Raw genomic sequence first — 16,464 nt, forward strand, 5'->3', positions numbered from 1 at the left:
GCCTCCAACCCAGGTCTCCAGGGAACCAGTGCCACAAAGAATCCAACAGAGAATGTGAGATTAATGGACATGCTCTTACTATATTTTAAGTTCAGCCTTACTCTTCCTGCTTTAGGCGACTTGTTCATCAAATACTTTCTAAGCTTACATCTAGTCATCATTTTAACCACTCACCAATTCCCCTGCCCCATTTATTCATATCCTTCCCTGATCTCAATCTTGGATCTACCTCATCTTGACTGAGTCTGGGTTCTTCTCCCTGAGGACAGGGTAGAGGTGTCAGCACAAATCCAGGGCTCCAACCGAGTAGCCCTGAAAGATGAGCATTCTCTGCCACTGTCACCTTAGGCTCCCATTCATTCATACTCAGTTTCTTCCATGCCAGCACTGCCCAGTCGGCAGGTGGCATCTTCCATTTCACAGAGAAAATAGAATCCCCCACTTCCTTCTGCTCCACCCACAAATTAATCTACCTTTTTGACTGAAATTTGACTAGTCTGACGTGAAATGTAAGAAGGCATTTCTCTGCCTTCCCCATCTCTCCTATTTTTCTTTGTTTCTGTTTATCTTATTGTTCCTCCAGCATCAGACTAAACAGCCATTGAATTTGGAGTCATGCAGGTTTTTGGTAGGTAGTTCATTTTTGTTCCTTGTTATTTAAGAGTTTTTGTCATAATTCAATATTGGACTATATGAAATGGTTTTCCAGTATCTAATGTATTTTTTAACGCCATCAAAAGAAAATAATTAAAAGTTAAAATCCCCATTTCAGTCCCGACTGATCTCAATTCTGATTTTTTTTTTTTTTTCGTTTACTAAGAAAGCCAGAAAATATGGGATGACTCATCTAAAGCTAATCCCTCCGTATTTGTGCGTTTGAAACTAACATTGAGTAGGAAACACAATATCTGAAAAGGGCCTTCATACTTACCCGGATGTAGGCATCTTGGTGGTGCTTGGCAAAGTACAGCATGTTGTCCAGAGCCAACATCCCAGGTGGAGTCTGCGTGAAGTCCATGGCAGGGTTGACATGATTCTGTGAGTAAAACAAAATGCATGATAAGGTGAATTCTTCAGCAGATTTCACCAACCACCAGAGATCCAATTTCCCTCCTCGAGAGTGAAGTACTACAAGGCAAGCTACAAATAATCAAACATGATGACATTTTCTATCTCCATGTAAACCTACTGAGGTGGATGCAGCAACTTCTTTCTACTGCTCCTCAGGACAGCAAAACCAGATTTATACCTGGGATTAGGAAACCGAGCTAAAGATTCAAATACAGGATTATTCTTAGACATGTGACATTGTGAGAAAAAGAAAATGATACGAAAATTATTTCTGGTAGCTGCACTAAAATGAAACCAACAGTATTTGGGTAGAAAAAGCTGGGATAAAGCCACACCTCTGGTATTTAATTCGGAAGCTGACTCCAAGGAAACTATGGCCTATTCACACCTTGACTCCAGATCCTTATGTGGGAGGTTAAATGCAGCCGCATGCATTGATGGACTTTGTGAACTGTCCAGGTTTACACAGTCCACAGGCCTCTGAGCACAGACACTGGATAAAGTTCAGATATCCACAGCATCCTCACATCTGTCTGCTCTCAGGAAGTCTGAGAACCTTCCTCTCTGGTCTTTAGGGTCACCACACACAGCACACAGAACCCCAAAGATGAAATAATAGTTGCAGATATGCAGAACTCAAACACCTCAGCAAATGAAAAACAATCCAGTTTAAAAGTGGGCAAAAGACATGATTAGACATTTTTCAAAAGAAGACACACAAAAGGCCAACAAGCATATAATGCTCAACATCAGTAATCATCGGAGAAATGCAAATGAAAACAACGAGATACCATCTCACACCAGTCAGAATGGTTATTAGTAAAAAGACAAAGAATAACAGATGGCAAGAAAAGGGAAAAAAGAAAATGCTTATATACTGTTGATGGGAATGTAAATTAGTGCAACCTCTATGGAAAACACTATGGAGATTTCTCAAGAACTAAAAATAGAACTACCATTCAATCCAGCAATTCCACTACTGGGTATCTACACAAAGGAAAAGAAATCATTGGCTGGGCACAGTGGCTCACTCCTGTAGTCCACTTTGGGAGGCTGAGGCGGGTGGATCATGAGGTCAGGAGTTTGAGACCAGCCTGGCCAACATGGTGAAACCCCTAAAGATACAACAAATTAGGTAGGTGTGGTGGCATGGGCCTGTAATCCCAGCTACTCAAAAGGTAGAGGCAGGAGAACTGCTTGAATCTGGGAGGCGGAGGTTGCAGTGAGTCCAGATTACGCCATTGCACTCCAACCTGGGAAACAGGGCAAGACTCTGTCTCCAAAAAAAAAGAAAGAAAGAAAGAAAGAAATCATTATACCAAAAATCACCTGCACTCTTATGTTTATTGCAGTACTATTCACTATAGCAAAGATAGAGAATGCACCTATGTGTCCACCAATGGATGACTGGATCAAGAAAATGTGGTACATATACATAATGGGATACTATTTAGTCATAAAAAAAGAATGAAATCATATCTTTTGTAGCAACATGAATGGAACTGGAAGCCATTATTTTAAGTGAAATAACTCAGAAACAGAAAGTCAAATGTCACATATTCTCACATAGAAGTGGGAGCTAAATGATGTGCACACGTGGGTATAGGGTGTGGAATGATAGACAACGCAAACTCAGAAGGCTGGGAATTGGTGGGATGACAAGAAATTGCTTACTGAGTACAATGCACTATGTAGGTGATGGGTACACTAAAAGCCCTGACCTCCCCACTATGCAGCATATCTATGTAACAAAAGTACACTTGTACCCCATAAATTTACCCAAATAAAAAATAGTTACAAATATGCCTAAGAGGAGAAGGCCTGGCTGATCTGAATTCTCCATATACTTGAGATCACCCAGCAAAAACACCACAAGACTCTTAGTAAGATTAGCAATTTACTCTTCACCATTAATTACTGAAAACAACGACCAAGAACTATTCTGAAAATGCAGATCTGCCATTTTTTCCAAGAGGGTGGATAGGAGGCAGGATTAGTTGCAGCTTCCACTCGGAAGGATAGAGCAGCATGTGGAGACTTACACCATGAACTTTTCTTCCAAGAACTAACGCAGGAACATATCAGGAAAGCTGAGATAATTCACAGACGCTTTGAAGGAACTGGATCACCACTGCAGGCTCCCTGGGAGGCAACCAGCACACTAAACAAAAACATAACCAAGGACCCACACCACTTCACTCCCCTACTAACTCCACTGAAGCAGGTGCAGTTATCCATGGCTGCAAGACCTGAAGACCAATCATATCACAGGACTCTTTGCAGACACGTGCCAGTACCAGCACGGAGCTGGGTAGCTCTGTTGGGTGGCTAGACCTAGAAGAGCAAACACAATCACTACAGTTTGGCTCTTAGGAAATCACATTCTTAGGAGAAGGGGGAGAACACCACATAAAGGGAGCACTCTGTAAGACAAAAGAATTTGAACAGTAGTCCTTGAGTCCCAGATCTTCCCTGTGACTTAGTCTACCCAAATGAGAGGGAACCAGAAAAACAATTCTGGTAATATGACAAAACAAGCTTCTTTAATACCGCAAAAGATTATACCAGCTCACCGGCAGTGGATCCAAACCAAGACAAAATATCCGAATTGCCAGAGTAAGAATTCAGAAAGTGGATTATTAAGTTACTCAAGGAGGCAGCAGAGAAAGGTGGAGTCCAAGTTAAAGAAATAAAAAACAGGATACAGGATACAGGAAAGAAAAATTCTTCAGTGAAATAGATAGCATAAATAAAAACAATCAGAACTTCTGGGAACCAAGGACACAGTTAGAGAAATGCAAAATTCACTGCAAAGTAACAGCAATAGAATTGAACGAGCAGAATAAAGAACATCAAAGCTCAAAGAGAAGGCTTTCAAATTAACCTAATCCGTCAAAGACAAAGAAAAAATAATTTAAAAAATGAACAAAGCCTCCAAGAAGTATGGGACTATGTTAAACATCCAAACCTAAGAATAATTGGTGTTCCTAAGGAAAAAGAGAAATCTAAAAGTTTGGAAAACATATTTGTGGCAGTAATTGAGGAAAACTTCCCTGGCCTTGCTAGAAATCTAGACATCCAAATACAAGAAGCTCAAAGAACACCTGGGAAACTCATCACAAAAATATTATCACCTAGGCACATAGTTAACAGGTTATCTAAAGTTAAGACAAAAAAAAATCTGAAGAGCTATGAGGCAAAAGCATCAGGTAACCTATAACGGAAAACCTATCAAATTAACAGCAGATTTTTCAGCAGAAAACTTACAAGCTACAAGGGATTGAGGTCCTATTTTCAGCCTCCTTCAACAAAACAATTATCAGCCAAGAATTTTGTGTCCAGTGAAACTAAGCTTCATAAGTGAAGGAAAGATACAGTCTTTTCCAAACAAACAAATGCTGAGAGAATTCGCCACTACCAAATCAGCACTATAAGAACTGCTAAAAGGAGCTCTAAATCTTGAAACAAATCCTTGAAAAAACAAACAAAATAGAACCTCCTTAAAGCATCTATCTCAGAAGACCTTAAAGCATAAATCTCACAATACATATATATTGTGTATATAACAACAACACAATGAAGAAAAACACAAAGTATTCAGGCAACTAATAGCACAATGAATAGAATAGTACCTCACATCTCAATACTAACACTGAATGTAAATGGCCTCAATGCTTCACTGAAAAGATACAGAATGGTAGAAGGGATAAGAATTCACGAACCAAGTTTCTGCTGCTTTAAAGAGACTCACCTAACACATAAGAACTCACATAAATTTAAGTTAAAGGGGTAGAAAAAGATATTCCATGAAAATGGACAATAAAAGCAAGCAGGAGTAGCTATTCTTACATCAGACAAAACAAACTTTAAAGCAACAGCAGTTAAAAAAGACAAAGAAGGATATTATATAATATTAAAAGGACTAGTCCAACAGGGAAATACCACAATACTAAATATATATGCATCTAACACTGGATCTCCCAAATTTATAAAACTATTACTACTAGACCGAAGAAATGATATAGACGGCAACACAATAATAGTGGGGGACTTTAATACTCACTGACAGCACTAGAAAGGTCATCAAGACAGAACATCAACAAAGAAACAATGGACTATACCCTACAACAAATAGACTTAATGGATATTTACAGAACCTTCTGCCCAATAACTGCAGAACACACATTCTATTCATCAGCACATGAACGCTCTCCAAGACAGATCATATGATAGGCCACAAAACAAGTCTCAGTAAATTTTTTTTCTTTTCTTTTTTTTTTTTTTTTTTTTTTTGAGGCAGAGTCTCACTCTGTCACCAGGCTGGAGTGCAGTGGTGCAATCTCACTCACTGCAACCTCCACCTCCCAGGTTCAAGCAATTCTCCTGCCTCAGCCTCCCGAGTAGCTGGGATTACAGTCGCATGCCACCACGCCCGGCTACTTTTTGTATTTTTAGTAGAGACGGGGTTTTGCCATGTTGACCAGGCTGTTTTGAACTTCTGACCTCAGGTGATCCGCCCACCTCGGCCTCCAAAAGTGCTGGGATTACAGGCATAAGCCACTGTGCCCGGCCCAAGTCTCAGTAAATTTAAGAAAACTGAAATTATATCAAGTACTCTCTCAGACCACAGTGGAATAAAATTGGAAATCAACCCCAACAGGAATCCACAAAACCATGCAAACACATGGAAATTAAATAACCTGCTCCTGAATGATCACTGGGTCAACAGGGAAGTCAAGATGGAAATTAAAAAATTATTTGAACTGAATGATAATAGTGACACAACCATCAAAACCTCTGGGATACAGCAATGGTGGTGCTAAGAGGAAAGCTCATAGGATTAAATGCCTACATCAAAAGTCTGAAAGAGCACACACAGACAATCTAAGGTCACACCTCATGGACCTGGAGAAACAAGAACAATCCAAATCCAAACCCAGCAGAAGAAAAGAAATAATGAAGATCAGAGCAGAACTAAATGAAATTGAAACAAACAAACAACAACAACAAAATACAAAACATAACTGAAACAAAATGCTGGTTCTTTGAAAAGATAAAAAAAAAAAAGACTATTAGTGAGAATAACCAAAAAAGAAGAGAGAAGATCCAAATAAGCTAAATTGGAAACAAAACGGGAGATATTACAACTGATTCTAGAGAAATATAAAAGATTATTCAAGGCTTCTATGAATACCTTGATGCATATAAACCAGAAAACCTAGAAGAGATGGATAAATTCCTGGAAATATGCAACTTTTCTAGATTAAACCAGGAAGATATAGAATCTCCAAGCAGACCAATAACAGGCAGTGAGATTGAAATGGTAATAAAGAAAATTTCCAACACAAAAAAGTCCAGGACCAGATGGATTCACAGCTGAATTCTATCAGATTTCAAGTAAGAATTGGTACCAATCTATTGACACTATTCCAACAGATAGAGAAAGAGGGATTCCTCCCTTAATCGTTCTATGAAGCCAGTATCACCGTAATACCAAAAGCCAGGGAAGGACATCATAAAAAAAGAAAACTATAGACCAATATCCCTAATGAACACAGATGAGAAAATCCTCAATAAAATACTAGTGAACCAAATCAAATAGCATATCAAAAAGATAATTCACCATGATCAAGTGGGTTTCATACCAGGGATGCTGGGATGGTTTAACATATGTAAGTCAATAAATGTGACACACCACATAAATAGAATCAAAAACGAAATCATACGATCATCTCAATAGATGCAGAAAAAGCATTTGACAGAATTCAACACCGCTTTATGATTAAAACCCTCAGCAAAATCTGTATAGAAGGGATATACCTTAAGGTAATAAAAGGCATTTATGACAAACTCACAGTGAACATTATACTGAATGGGGAAAAGGTGAAAGCATTCCCCCTGAGAACTAGCACAAGACAACAATGCCCACTTTCACCACTATTCAACATAGTACTGGAAGTCCTAGACAGAGCAGTCAGACAAGAGAAATACATAAAGGGCAGTCAAATTGTCACTTTTTGCTGATAATACAATTGCATACCTAGAAAACCCTAAAGACTCATCCAATAAGCTCCTAGAACTGGCAAATAAATTCAGTAAAGTTTCAGGATACAAAATTAATGTACACAAATCAGTAGCTCTGCTATATACCAACAGCGACCAAGCTGAAAATCAAATCACTCAACCTCTTTCACAATAGCTGCAAAAAATTAAAATACTTAAAAATATACCTAACCAGGGAGGTGAAAGACCTCTACAAGAAAAACTATGAAACACTGCTGAAAGAAATTATAGACAACACTAACAAATGGAAATGCATCCCATGTTCATGGATGGGTAAAATCAACATTGTGAAAATGATCATACTGTCAAAAGCAGTCTACAAATTCAGTGCAATTCCTATCCAAATAGCACCATTGCTCTTCACAGAACTAGAAAAAAGCAATCTTAAAATTCACATGGAACCAAAAAAGAGCCCACATAGCCAATGCAAGACTAAGCAAAAAGAACAAATCTGGAGGTATCACATTACCTGACTTCCACCTATACTATAAGGTGATAGTCACCAAAACAGCATGGAACTGGTATAAAAATAGGCACATAGACCAATGGAACAGAATAGAGAACCCAGAAATAAAGCAAATACTTACAGCCAACTGATCTTTGACAAAGCAAACAAACAAAAAAAAAAGTGGGAAAAGGACACTCTATTCAACAAATGGTGCTGGGATAATTGGCAAGCCACATATAGAAGAATAAAACTGGATCCTCATCTCTCATCTTACACAAAAATCAACTCAAGATGGATCAAATACTTAAATCTAAGACCTGAAACCATAAAGATTATAGAAGATGACACTGGAAAACCCCTCTAGACATTGGCTTAAAGACTTAATGACCAAGAATCCAAAAGCAAATGCCACAAAAACAAAGATAAACAGATGGGACTTAATTAAACTAAAATGCTTCTGCACAGAAAAAGAAATAATCAGCAGAGTTAACAGACAACCCATCAAATGGGAGAAAATCTTCACAATCTATACATCTGACAAAGGACTAACATCCAGAATCTACAAAGAACTCAAACAAATCAGCAAGAAAAGAACAAACAATCCCACCAAAAAGTGGGCTAAGGACATGAATAGACAATTCTCAACAGAAGACATACAAATGGACAGCAAGCATATGGAAAAAATGCTCAACATCACTAATGATCAGGGAAATGCAAATCAAAACCACCATGCAATACGACCTGACTCCTATAAGAATTGCTATAATCAAGAAATCAAAAAATAATAGATGTTGGCATAGATGCAGTGAAAAGGGAACACTCTTACACTGTTGGTGGAAGGTAAACTAGTACAACCACTATAGAAAACAGTGTAGAGGTTCCTCAAAGAACTAAAAGTAGGTCCACTGTTTGATCCAGCAATCCCAATAATAGGTATCTACCCAGAGGAAAGGAAGTCATTATATGAAAATGATACTTGCACACGCATGTATACAGCAGTACAATTTGCAGTTGCAAAAATATGGAACCAGCTCAAATGTCCATCAATCAATGAGTGGATAAAGAAAATGTGGCATATTTATATACACCATGGAATATTACTCAGCCGTAAAATAAAATGAAATAGTGGCATTCACAGCAATCTGGATGGAATTGGAGACTGTTATCTAAGTGAAATAACTCAGGAATGGAAAACCAAACATTGTATGTTCTCACTCATGTGGGAGCTAAGGCATAAGAATGACACACTGGACTTCGGGGACCTGGGGGAAAGAATGGGGGTTGGTGAGAGATAAAAGACTATACATTGGGTACAGTGTACACTGCTTGGGTGACAGGTGTACCAAAATCTCAGAAATCACCACTAAAGAACTTACTCATGTAACCAAACATCACCTGTTCCCCAAAAACTTACTGAAATTTAAAAAAAAAAAAACTGAAAATAAGAAAGTTTAAAAATTCAGATCTAAATGGTAAATAATTTAAGACAAGATTTTTTTTTTCCAGGTTAAACAGATGAAAAAGAAAAGTTAAAGAGGTGTGAAAGAAAACTGCTTTTGCCTCACGATCTAGATAAGTTGTATGAAATGACATACTTTCATTTTGGATAAACAGCATGAATCTCTGTTTTTCCAGGGCAATTTTGGTTAAAGGCAATTTTTTTTCTAACTTTGGTGCTGGAAGGCCTTTCTGTTCACTTGTTCAAGGATCAAACAACCCACACTTTTCTACATTATTCAAGAGTACATCTAAACTATCTTACCCATGCTGATCTGAAATTTTGTTTATAAGCTAATAAGCAATATCCAAAACTATGAGAGAGTAGTGCTGCCTACTGGCCACAGTTCCACAGTTTAAATAGCATTGCTGTCTACAACTACAGGTTGTATAAGTGCAATGATTTGAGTATTTTATTTCAGCATTTTATCCTGATTCATTTATTCCAATGTTGGAAAGTTTTTAAAATATCAGAGAACTGTTACTAATGATAAGAATGATACATCTCAAAATAAGTATGATTGTAACAAAAATAAAAACCATTCTGCATGTCATATACAGTGGGGTCCAGTTTTAATTGGAAATAAATGACGAGAGATTAAGTCTAAAAAGTAACTTACCATTAAAGATTTTGTAATGTTTTTAGTTATTTAGTAAAGAATAGTAAAACTTCCTACCCATTACACACAAATTGATTATTTTGACTCTGATACATCGAATTCTCATGAACACAAGTAGCATTTAAGAAGTTAACATTTGCTAAGTACATTCTGGGTGTTAGCACTATTTTGCACTTTACATGTATTAAATCTCACACCTGGTAGGTGCTATTCTTATCCCAATTCTATTGATGAGGAAACTGCCGCTCAGATGAGTTTGGAAGCTTGCCCCAGACCTCACACCTGGCCGTGGCATCACAGGGAAAGATTTCACTGGACAATATGTCTCAACCATCTTTCGTTCCTACTTTTTTTTTTACCACCAGTTTAGAGATGAATGCATTTATTTTGGTACTGCTAGCATTTAGACTTTACATAGACTGAGAAAAGTGTATTTAAGAAAAATGTAGGCTAATCAATATTAGCCATTGTGCAGCATAGGCCAGCCAACACAGGAGGGGAGCCAAATGTAAAAGAGAAACATGATATTTAGTTCAGACCTATTTCTAGTGTTGCTATATGAGTTTCAAAAATAAATACATAAAAAAGGAAATCTAGTGGAAAAAAATTAGTATCTCTGAATCTAATTCTAACAATTCCCCAAAGCTATGTTAATGAAGCTGATGGAGGAGAAGATCCCATGGCTCAAGAGTTATCAATCTTCTTTGAATTTTGCACCCAATATGCCCTTCAAACCTCCTTTCATCAATCATACCCCTCCGCAGGCTTTCATTTGCTATTTTCAAAAAATTCTTACAGTTAAAAAACAATGTAATTGAGTTTTAGGGTTCCTTTAAAGAACTATATGACTAATTAGCAAATAGTCTCAATAAAAGAATGCCTGCTATGCACCAGGCATGCGCAAAGTGTCTTGCACACGGTGTTCTCAATCCTCACAAAACTCCCACCAGGTAGATACCGTCATTATCCCCCAAAGGAAAACAAAGCACTGACAATTGGGTAGCTTGCCCAAAGTTTCAGAGCCAGTTGTGGCAAAGCCAGACTGTGAACTCAGAGCATGGGCTTTTAACCAGGTTGATCAACAACCTAACATTGCTGGGAATTTCACAAAGATGTCCAATGCAGGTTCTCCTCAATCAACGTTATTCCATCTGGCAGAGTGGGCCTGAGATCCATCTTTTTATTTATTTTTTATTTTTATTTTTTTCGCGACCAAATCTTGCTCTGTCGCCCAAGCTGGAGTGCAGTGGTGGAATCTTGGCTCACTGCAACTTTTGCCTCCCAGGTTCAAGCAATTCTCTTGCCTCAGCCCCCTGAGTAGCTGGGATTACAGGCGCCCGCCAACACACCCAGCTGATTTTTGTATTTTTGGTAGAGACAAGGTTTCACCATGCTGGCCAGGCTGATTTCGAACTCCTGACCTCAAGTGATCTGCCAGTCTTGGCCTCCCAAAGTGCTAGGATTACAGGAGTGAGCCACTGCAGCCGGTCGGTTTTTTTCTGTTTGTTTGTTGTTTTTTTTTTTTTTTTTGAGATGGAGTCTCATTCTATCACCAAGGCTGGAGTGCAATGGCATGATCTTGGCTCACTGCAGCCTCTGCCCCCCGTGTTCTAGCAATTGTCCTGCCTCAGCCTCCCAAGTAGCTGGGATTACAGGCATGCGTCACCATGCCTGGTTAAGTTTTGTATTTTCAGTAGAGACAGGGTTTCCTCATGTTGGCCAGGCTGGTCTCAAACTCCTGACCTCAGGTAATCCACCCGCCTCAGCCTCCCAAAGTGCTGGGATTACAGGCGTGAGCTACCACTACTGGCCTATCTTTTTAATAAAAGTTATAATTCATCCACCCCCTCAGACATTATAACAGACCCATGTCTCTCTCATGTTCAATAAATCACATCCCTAATTGTCTATAGCAAATAGGCTCTTGCGGAGCAAAAGCCAATTAGAAAATTGCCTTTGATTTTCAATGACTTACCCTAAATTATGGAGCATCACTACATTTTAGATAACAATAAAAAATATTTTGGGGTAAAGAGTGAACTATGTTCTCATTCTCTCTCTCTCACTCCAGTTATCATTTTCTCAGCTTTCTTTTTTTTTTTTTTTTTGGTTTCAATAGTCAGTGAAATAATTTTACAACCACAAATTTTAATAACAGGAAAAGGAAAAGAATTTCACGCCAAAACATTTAAAAGCTTTCTGTACTGTGACAAAAATACTCTGAGAGCTCAGCAAGGCCAGCAACTCCCCCACTCCTTTCTTATTTATGAGATGCCCTGGATACAGATTTATTTTCTTTTCTTGTTCCATGTTATTTTTTTCCACCTGTCTTGAAATGGAAGCTGCAGGAGCTTTGATAAACGGCTTGAAATTTTCCCTTGTTTTACTGCAAAGCCTGTGTACCTCTGGTACATTCTTCTGAAATGCCATTTGTTAGTTTCCGTTGAAATGCTGCTCTGTGAATCACAGCAGACAGCTCTCAGTCCCTAGAGAAAAGGGAGATGGCTGCTTCCTTTTCCAAAACACCAGAGTTTTTTACTTTGGGAAAGTAGTACCAACCAGCTGAAGATATTATGAGTTATTTTGTAGTGAGCGCCCAAGGTGCCGTTTGGGTATCGAGTCTGAGTATCTAGTTCCTGGAAATCAGTTTCTTTTCTGTTACCTGCCTGTCAGTTTTTCAGCCGAATGATTTCAATCACACATTCAAGGGAGGGTATAAGCTGTAAGACAGGAAATCTCTAAACCTATTCTGTGCCCACACACCATGGCCACTGGAGAGCTAGAGTAAACCTTAAATATCATCTAGGCTGGTCCTCTTATTTTATAGACAAAAAAACTGAGCCCCTGGTGGAGAGTAGCAGTGCTTAAACTTGAGCAGGCATCCGAATTTCTTGGAGGGCTTTTGAAGCACTGATTGCTGGCCCCACCCCGAGTCTGATCCAGTAGGCCCGGGGTAAGGCCCAAGAATTGTATCTTTAATAAATCGCCAGGTGATACAGCTGTTGCTAGTTGAGGACTCTTTGAGACCCACTGGTAGAGAGGATGGTTCATCTCAAATGACACAGGTAATATCAGGAGATCTAGAATCCAGATCCACCATTCCTCAAATCCCCATGCAGCTTCTATATTATACCATGCTTTAATCCACTGGTTCCCAGGGGCACATGCATTTCAAATATACTTGCTGTTCCTTGTCTCTGTGCTCAGGACTCTCGTCAATAAAACAAACCCCCTTATTCAGAAACAGGAATTATAATTTAGAAGCTTCTCACTCCAATGGCTCAAATTTCTCACTAAAATAATATGTATTAGCACCTCCACAGGGAAGTAGCAAACTGTAATCAGTCAATATTTCTACTCTTGAATACTTCCTGGCTTGGAAAACAGTACTGGTACTAGCCTGAATGATTTTTAAATGATACGTGTTTTTCAATTACCAGTGCCATGCTAGTCCTTTATTAGCGTGGATAATAAAGAGCTGATGATAATAATGCTTGCCAGATGGCATATCATGGGGAAAGCCTTTGAGGATTTAGGAGTTAATATTTGTGTTATATGAGTGCCTACATTTGCTGAACAAATATAGCATTAAAAGCAACCTTTAAAACAAGTCACATTGAGTGAATATTCATTTAATCTATTAAAAGCCCTATTCGAGGCTATTTCTTGAGCTGGTGGTTCAAGGTCACATTCTCTAAGGGGAAGAGAGGTCATCTGGGAACTCTGTCAAATGATACATGCCTCCCTCTCGTCACCTCTTCACCCAGGAGAAATGAGTATGTGGGTGTTTCAATGAGCTCCTGAGAACAGCAGTTCTCTGTCTTAGACACACCTGAAAATCCCCTGGGGAGCTTTAAAAAAAATTCCTGGTGTCCAGGTTCTAGTCCAAATCAGTTCAATGAGAAGCTCTGTGGTTGGGAGCCAGGTGGTTGAATTTTTAAAGCTCCCCAGAACATTGATTCCAGTGTCCTTCCAAGGTTGAGAACCACTTTCCAAATCATTCTCAAGAACATCAGAATCTCCTAGAAGGCCTGTGAAATCCCAGGTTGCTGGGCCTCACCTCCAGAGCTGACTCAGTAGGTCTGGAGTGGAGCCAAGAATTTGCATTCATACAAGTTCCTAGGTGCTGCCGATGGCTTCTGGACCATACCATAAGAACCACTGCTCCAAAGCCACATTAACCAAATGCAAGCGCATGTTAGGGAGCTATTCATAGCAGCCCATGGAGCTGGTGCCCTTGACTCCCCCTGTACCAGGTGTTGGATTGGGCAGTGACTCTTACTGAGATGACTGCTTTAGATGGGACATACATTCTCTGAGTTGACATGGGCCCCACCACTCTCTCTCCTCACCTGGTTCTTACACATTTGTATAATGAGGTTGTTGAAGGCCTCTGACTTTGTAACCCCCAACATGGACCAGTGTCCCAAAGATCCTTGCAAGTAGCCTCTAGGCATCTTCAGATTCTGCTGTTGATCCCTCTCCATATATAATAGGAATCTACTAATAAGAATCAATAGATTGGATGAAAACAGGGAAGACAGTCTATCAAAACTGACCTAAGAGGGAGACACGGTGAATACTCTGAGAGCAGAAAAATAACTGCGACAAGGTGTTGGTACTGATACTGATGGGCTTCACACCCGGCACTCCAAATGCAAAATTCCAATTATCTTCCCGACCACCCATCAAAACAAGTGACGAGGTACCTGTTATGGTTCTCATCCTATGGATGAGGTCAGAACTTGCAACTTGGGAAAGACAATGGCTAATAAGTGGTAGAGTCACCACTTCAATTCTGTAGCTTTTTTCCCCTTTAGGTTCAAAAGATCTTTGGTGACTAGGCATATGGGGTCCATTAGCAAGAAGAAATTTAATCAGAGAAATATAAAGTCCCTTAAAAAGATTTTTAGAAATTCAAGCACATGTGTACAGACTAAAGGGAAATCTGGCTCATGAATAATTCATGCGATCCCAGCTCCTCATCATTTCTTTAAGGTGAGGCACAAAGGTGCCTCCTGAAAGAAACACCCAGGAAGATGCTAGGGATCTAGGCCAATAGATTCTAAGCCCCCTGGATTCCCCAGTGTACCTCCTTCTCTGATGTATATCGTCTTCTCTTTGCCTGACCTCCGTAACACTTCCGCTCATCTCTCTCATTCCATTCACCCACCTGCTACCTCCTGGCCCCAACCTTGGCTCTGTTTCTCTGGGCTGGGCAACTCCACAACTGTACCCCTGGTGTGATACCCCAGGTTCAAAGAAGCTCTAAGACCACCTCCAAGTGTCACTAAGGGAATCTCCTCCCTGAAAATGTTCTGAAACCAAGCAGAGTCCATGACTGTTCAAATTATCAACTAAGAATTGAAGTTGGCAACAGGTCCAAGAGGAGTCAAGTTCATGTGGCAACCAGAAGGCTCTGCCATGTTGGGTTTTATTAATAGGAGCACAACAAGAATAGAAGAGGTTCCACTGGACTGGGCCCTGCCCAGGTCACATCTGGACATGATGCACAATCTGGAGGTCACAATGTAACCCAGTTCCTGACACATAAGAAATTGTGCACACAAGAGTGGCCGGAAAGAAGCAGAAATGTCAGAACAGAGGCATGTCAGAAAAGTTGGAAAAAAAAAAAAAAACTAGTTAGTTAGCCCAGGGAAAATTAGAAAGGTGTGTGAGGTGTGGTGATTAACTGAGATGGAAGTTGTAGGTTGGACTAACACTGTCTTCAGGCATCTGAAAGGGTATTGACAGTATTCTGTGCCACTACAGAAACAGGAATAGCAGAAAAGATTTTGTCCTGAGCAATACTGTGGTCAGGGCGGGATGTACAGCAGGGACACTGTCTAGGGAAGGGAAAGGCAAATAACCACTAGATGGCTTGCAACCCTGAGCTCCTTCTTCTTATCACACAATTTTGGACGTCCACTACTATGCAAGGCACTGTGCAAGACAGAAATTATACATTTCATTGAAAGATGAGTTTAAAACAAAAATAGTACCTGCCTTCGAGGAACTTCTATTTCAGAAGTGAGTTATTAAAAGCCTTAATAATACAGCAAGACACACACACTCATAAATTATGCAGGCACAAACAATGAAAGATCATACACCAAAGATTCTGGATTTAAGGCAAACTTCCCTAGTTAAAAAATAATACTCTTTCACATTTACTCTTAGAAAAGGCCATGTACTGCCAGGTATGTAAATTCATGAAAATCTGAATTGACTCTCACTTCATTATTTTGAAGAAGCAGAACTGAGACTTCCTGAATGAAAGAAAACACTGGAGCATATTTTATTTGGTATGTTGATTCAACAGTCAATACAAAGAATTACCATAAAAACTCAATTAAAAAATGCTTTGGGGATAAATTTCCTTTAAAAATGAAGCTGGTTATGATTTTTTAAAAAGTCTTTATGAATAATGAAATAGTGCTGTCAAGGTTTATAAAGATATCTGCAACTTTTCTACTCAGCTGAGCACATGGGGGATTTGGAACAATCCAGATATCATGGCTCATTCTAGCAGCAGTGCCCTATTCTTTCTTTCCTTACCTCCCAACTCCTCCTTGTATCATTCCTTTTATGAACCCCTTTCTCCCACCTTTTGTCACTTTAAAACAAGGGATAAATACATGTCATGTACAGTGGGCATCTCTGTCTCCCTTTTTCATTCATCCCCAGGGAGAACACAGGCTATTATGTCCAACAAAGAACATAGGACATGTGCAAACAGTACTCCTGGGCCTTGATAATCCGTCA

General features: G+C 39.4%; 1 protein-coding gene across 11 annotated transcripts in view; it reads right to left on the reverse strand.

The window, feature by feature from the left end:
* The window catches only part of ELMO1 (engulfment and cell motility 1), a 620,389-nt gene that overhangs the window by 316,083 nt on the left and 287,842 nt on the right, over positions 1–16,464 (reverse strand). For all 11 annotated transcript variants that reach the window (XM_021935213.2, XM_003896098.5, XM_009203095.4 and 8 more), the window contains one exon: positions 932–1,036. In XM_021935213.2, coding sequence (XP_021790905.1) covers positions 932–1,036 — 105 coding nt within the window. The remainder of the gene's footprint in view (positions 1–931; positions 1,037–16,464) is intronic.

Source organism: Papio anubis, chromosome 4, assembly GCF_008728515.1.
Source record: "Papio anubis isolate 15944 chromosome 4, Panubis1.0, whole genome shotgun sequence".
NCBI lineage: Eukaryota > Metazoa > Chordata > Mammalia > Primates > Cercopithecidae > Papio > Papio anubis.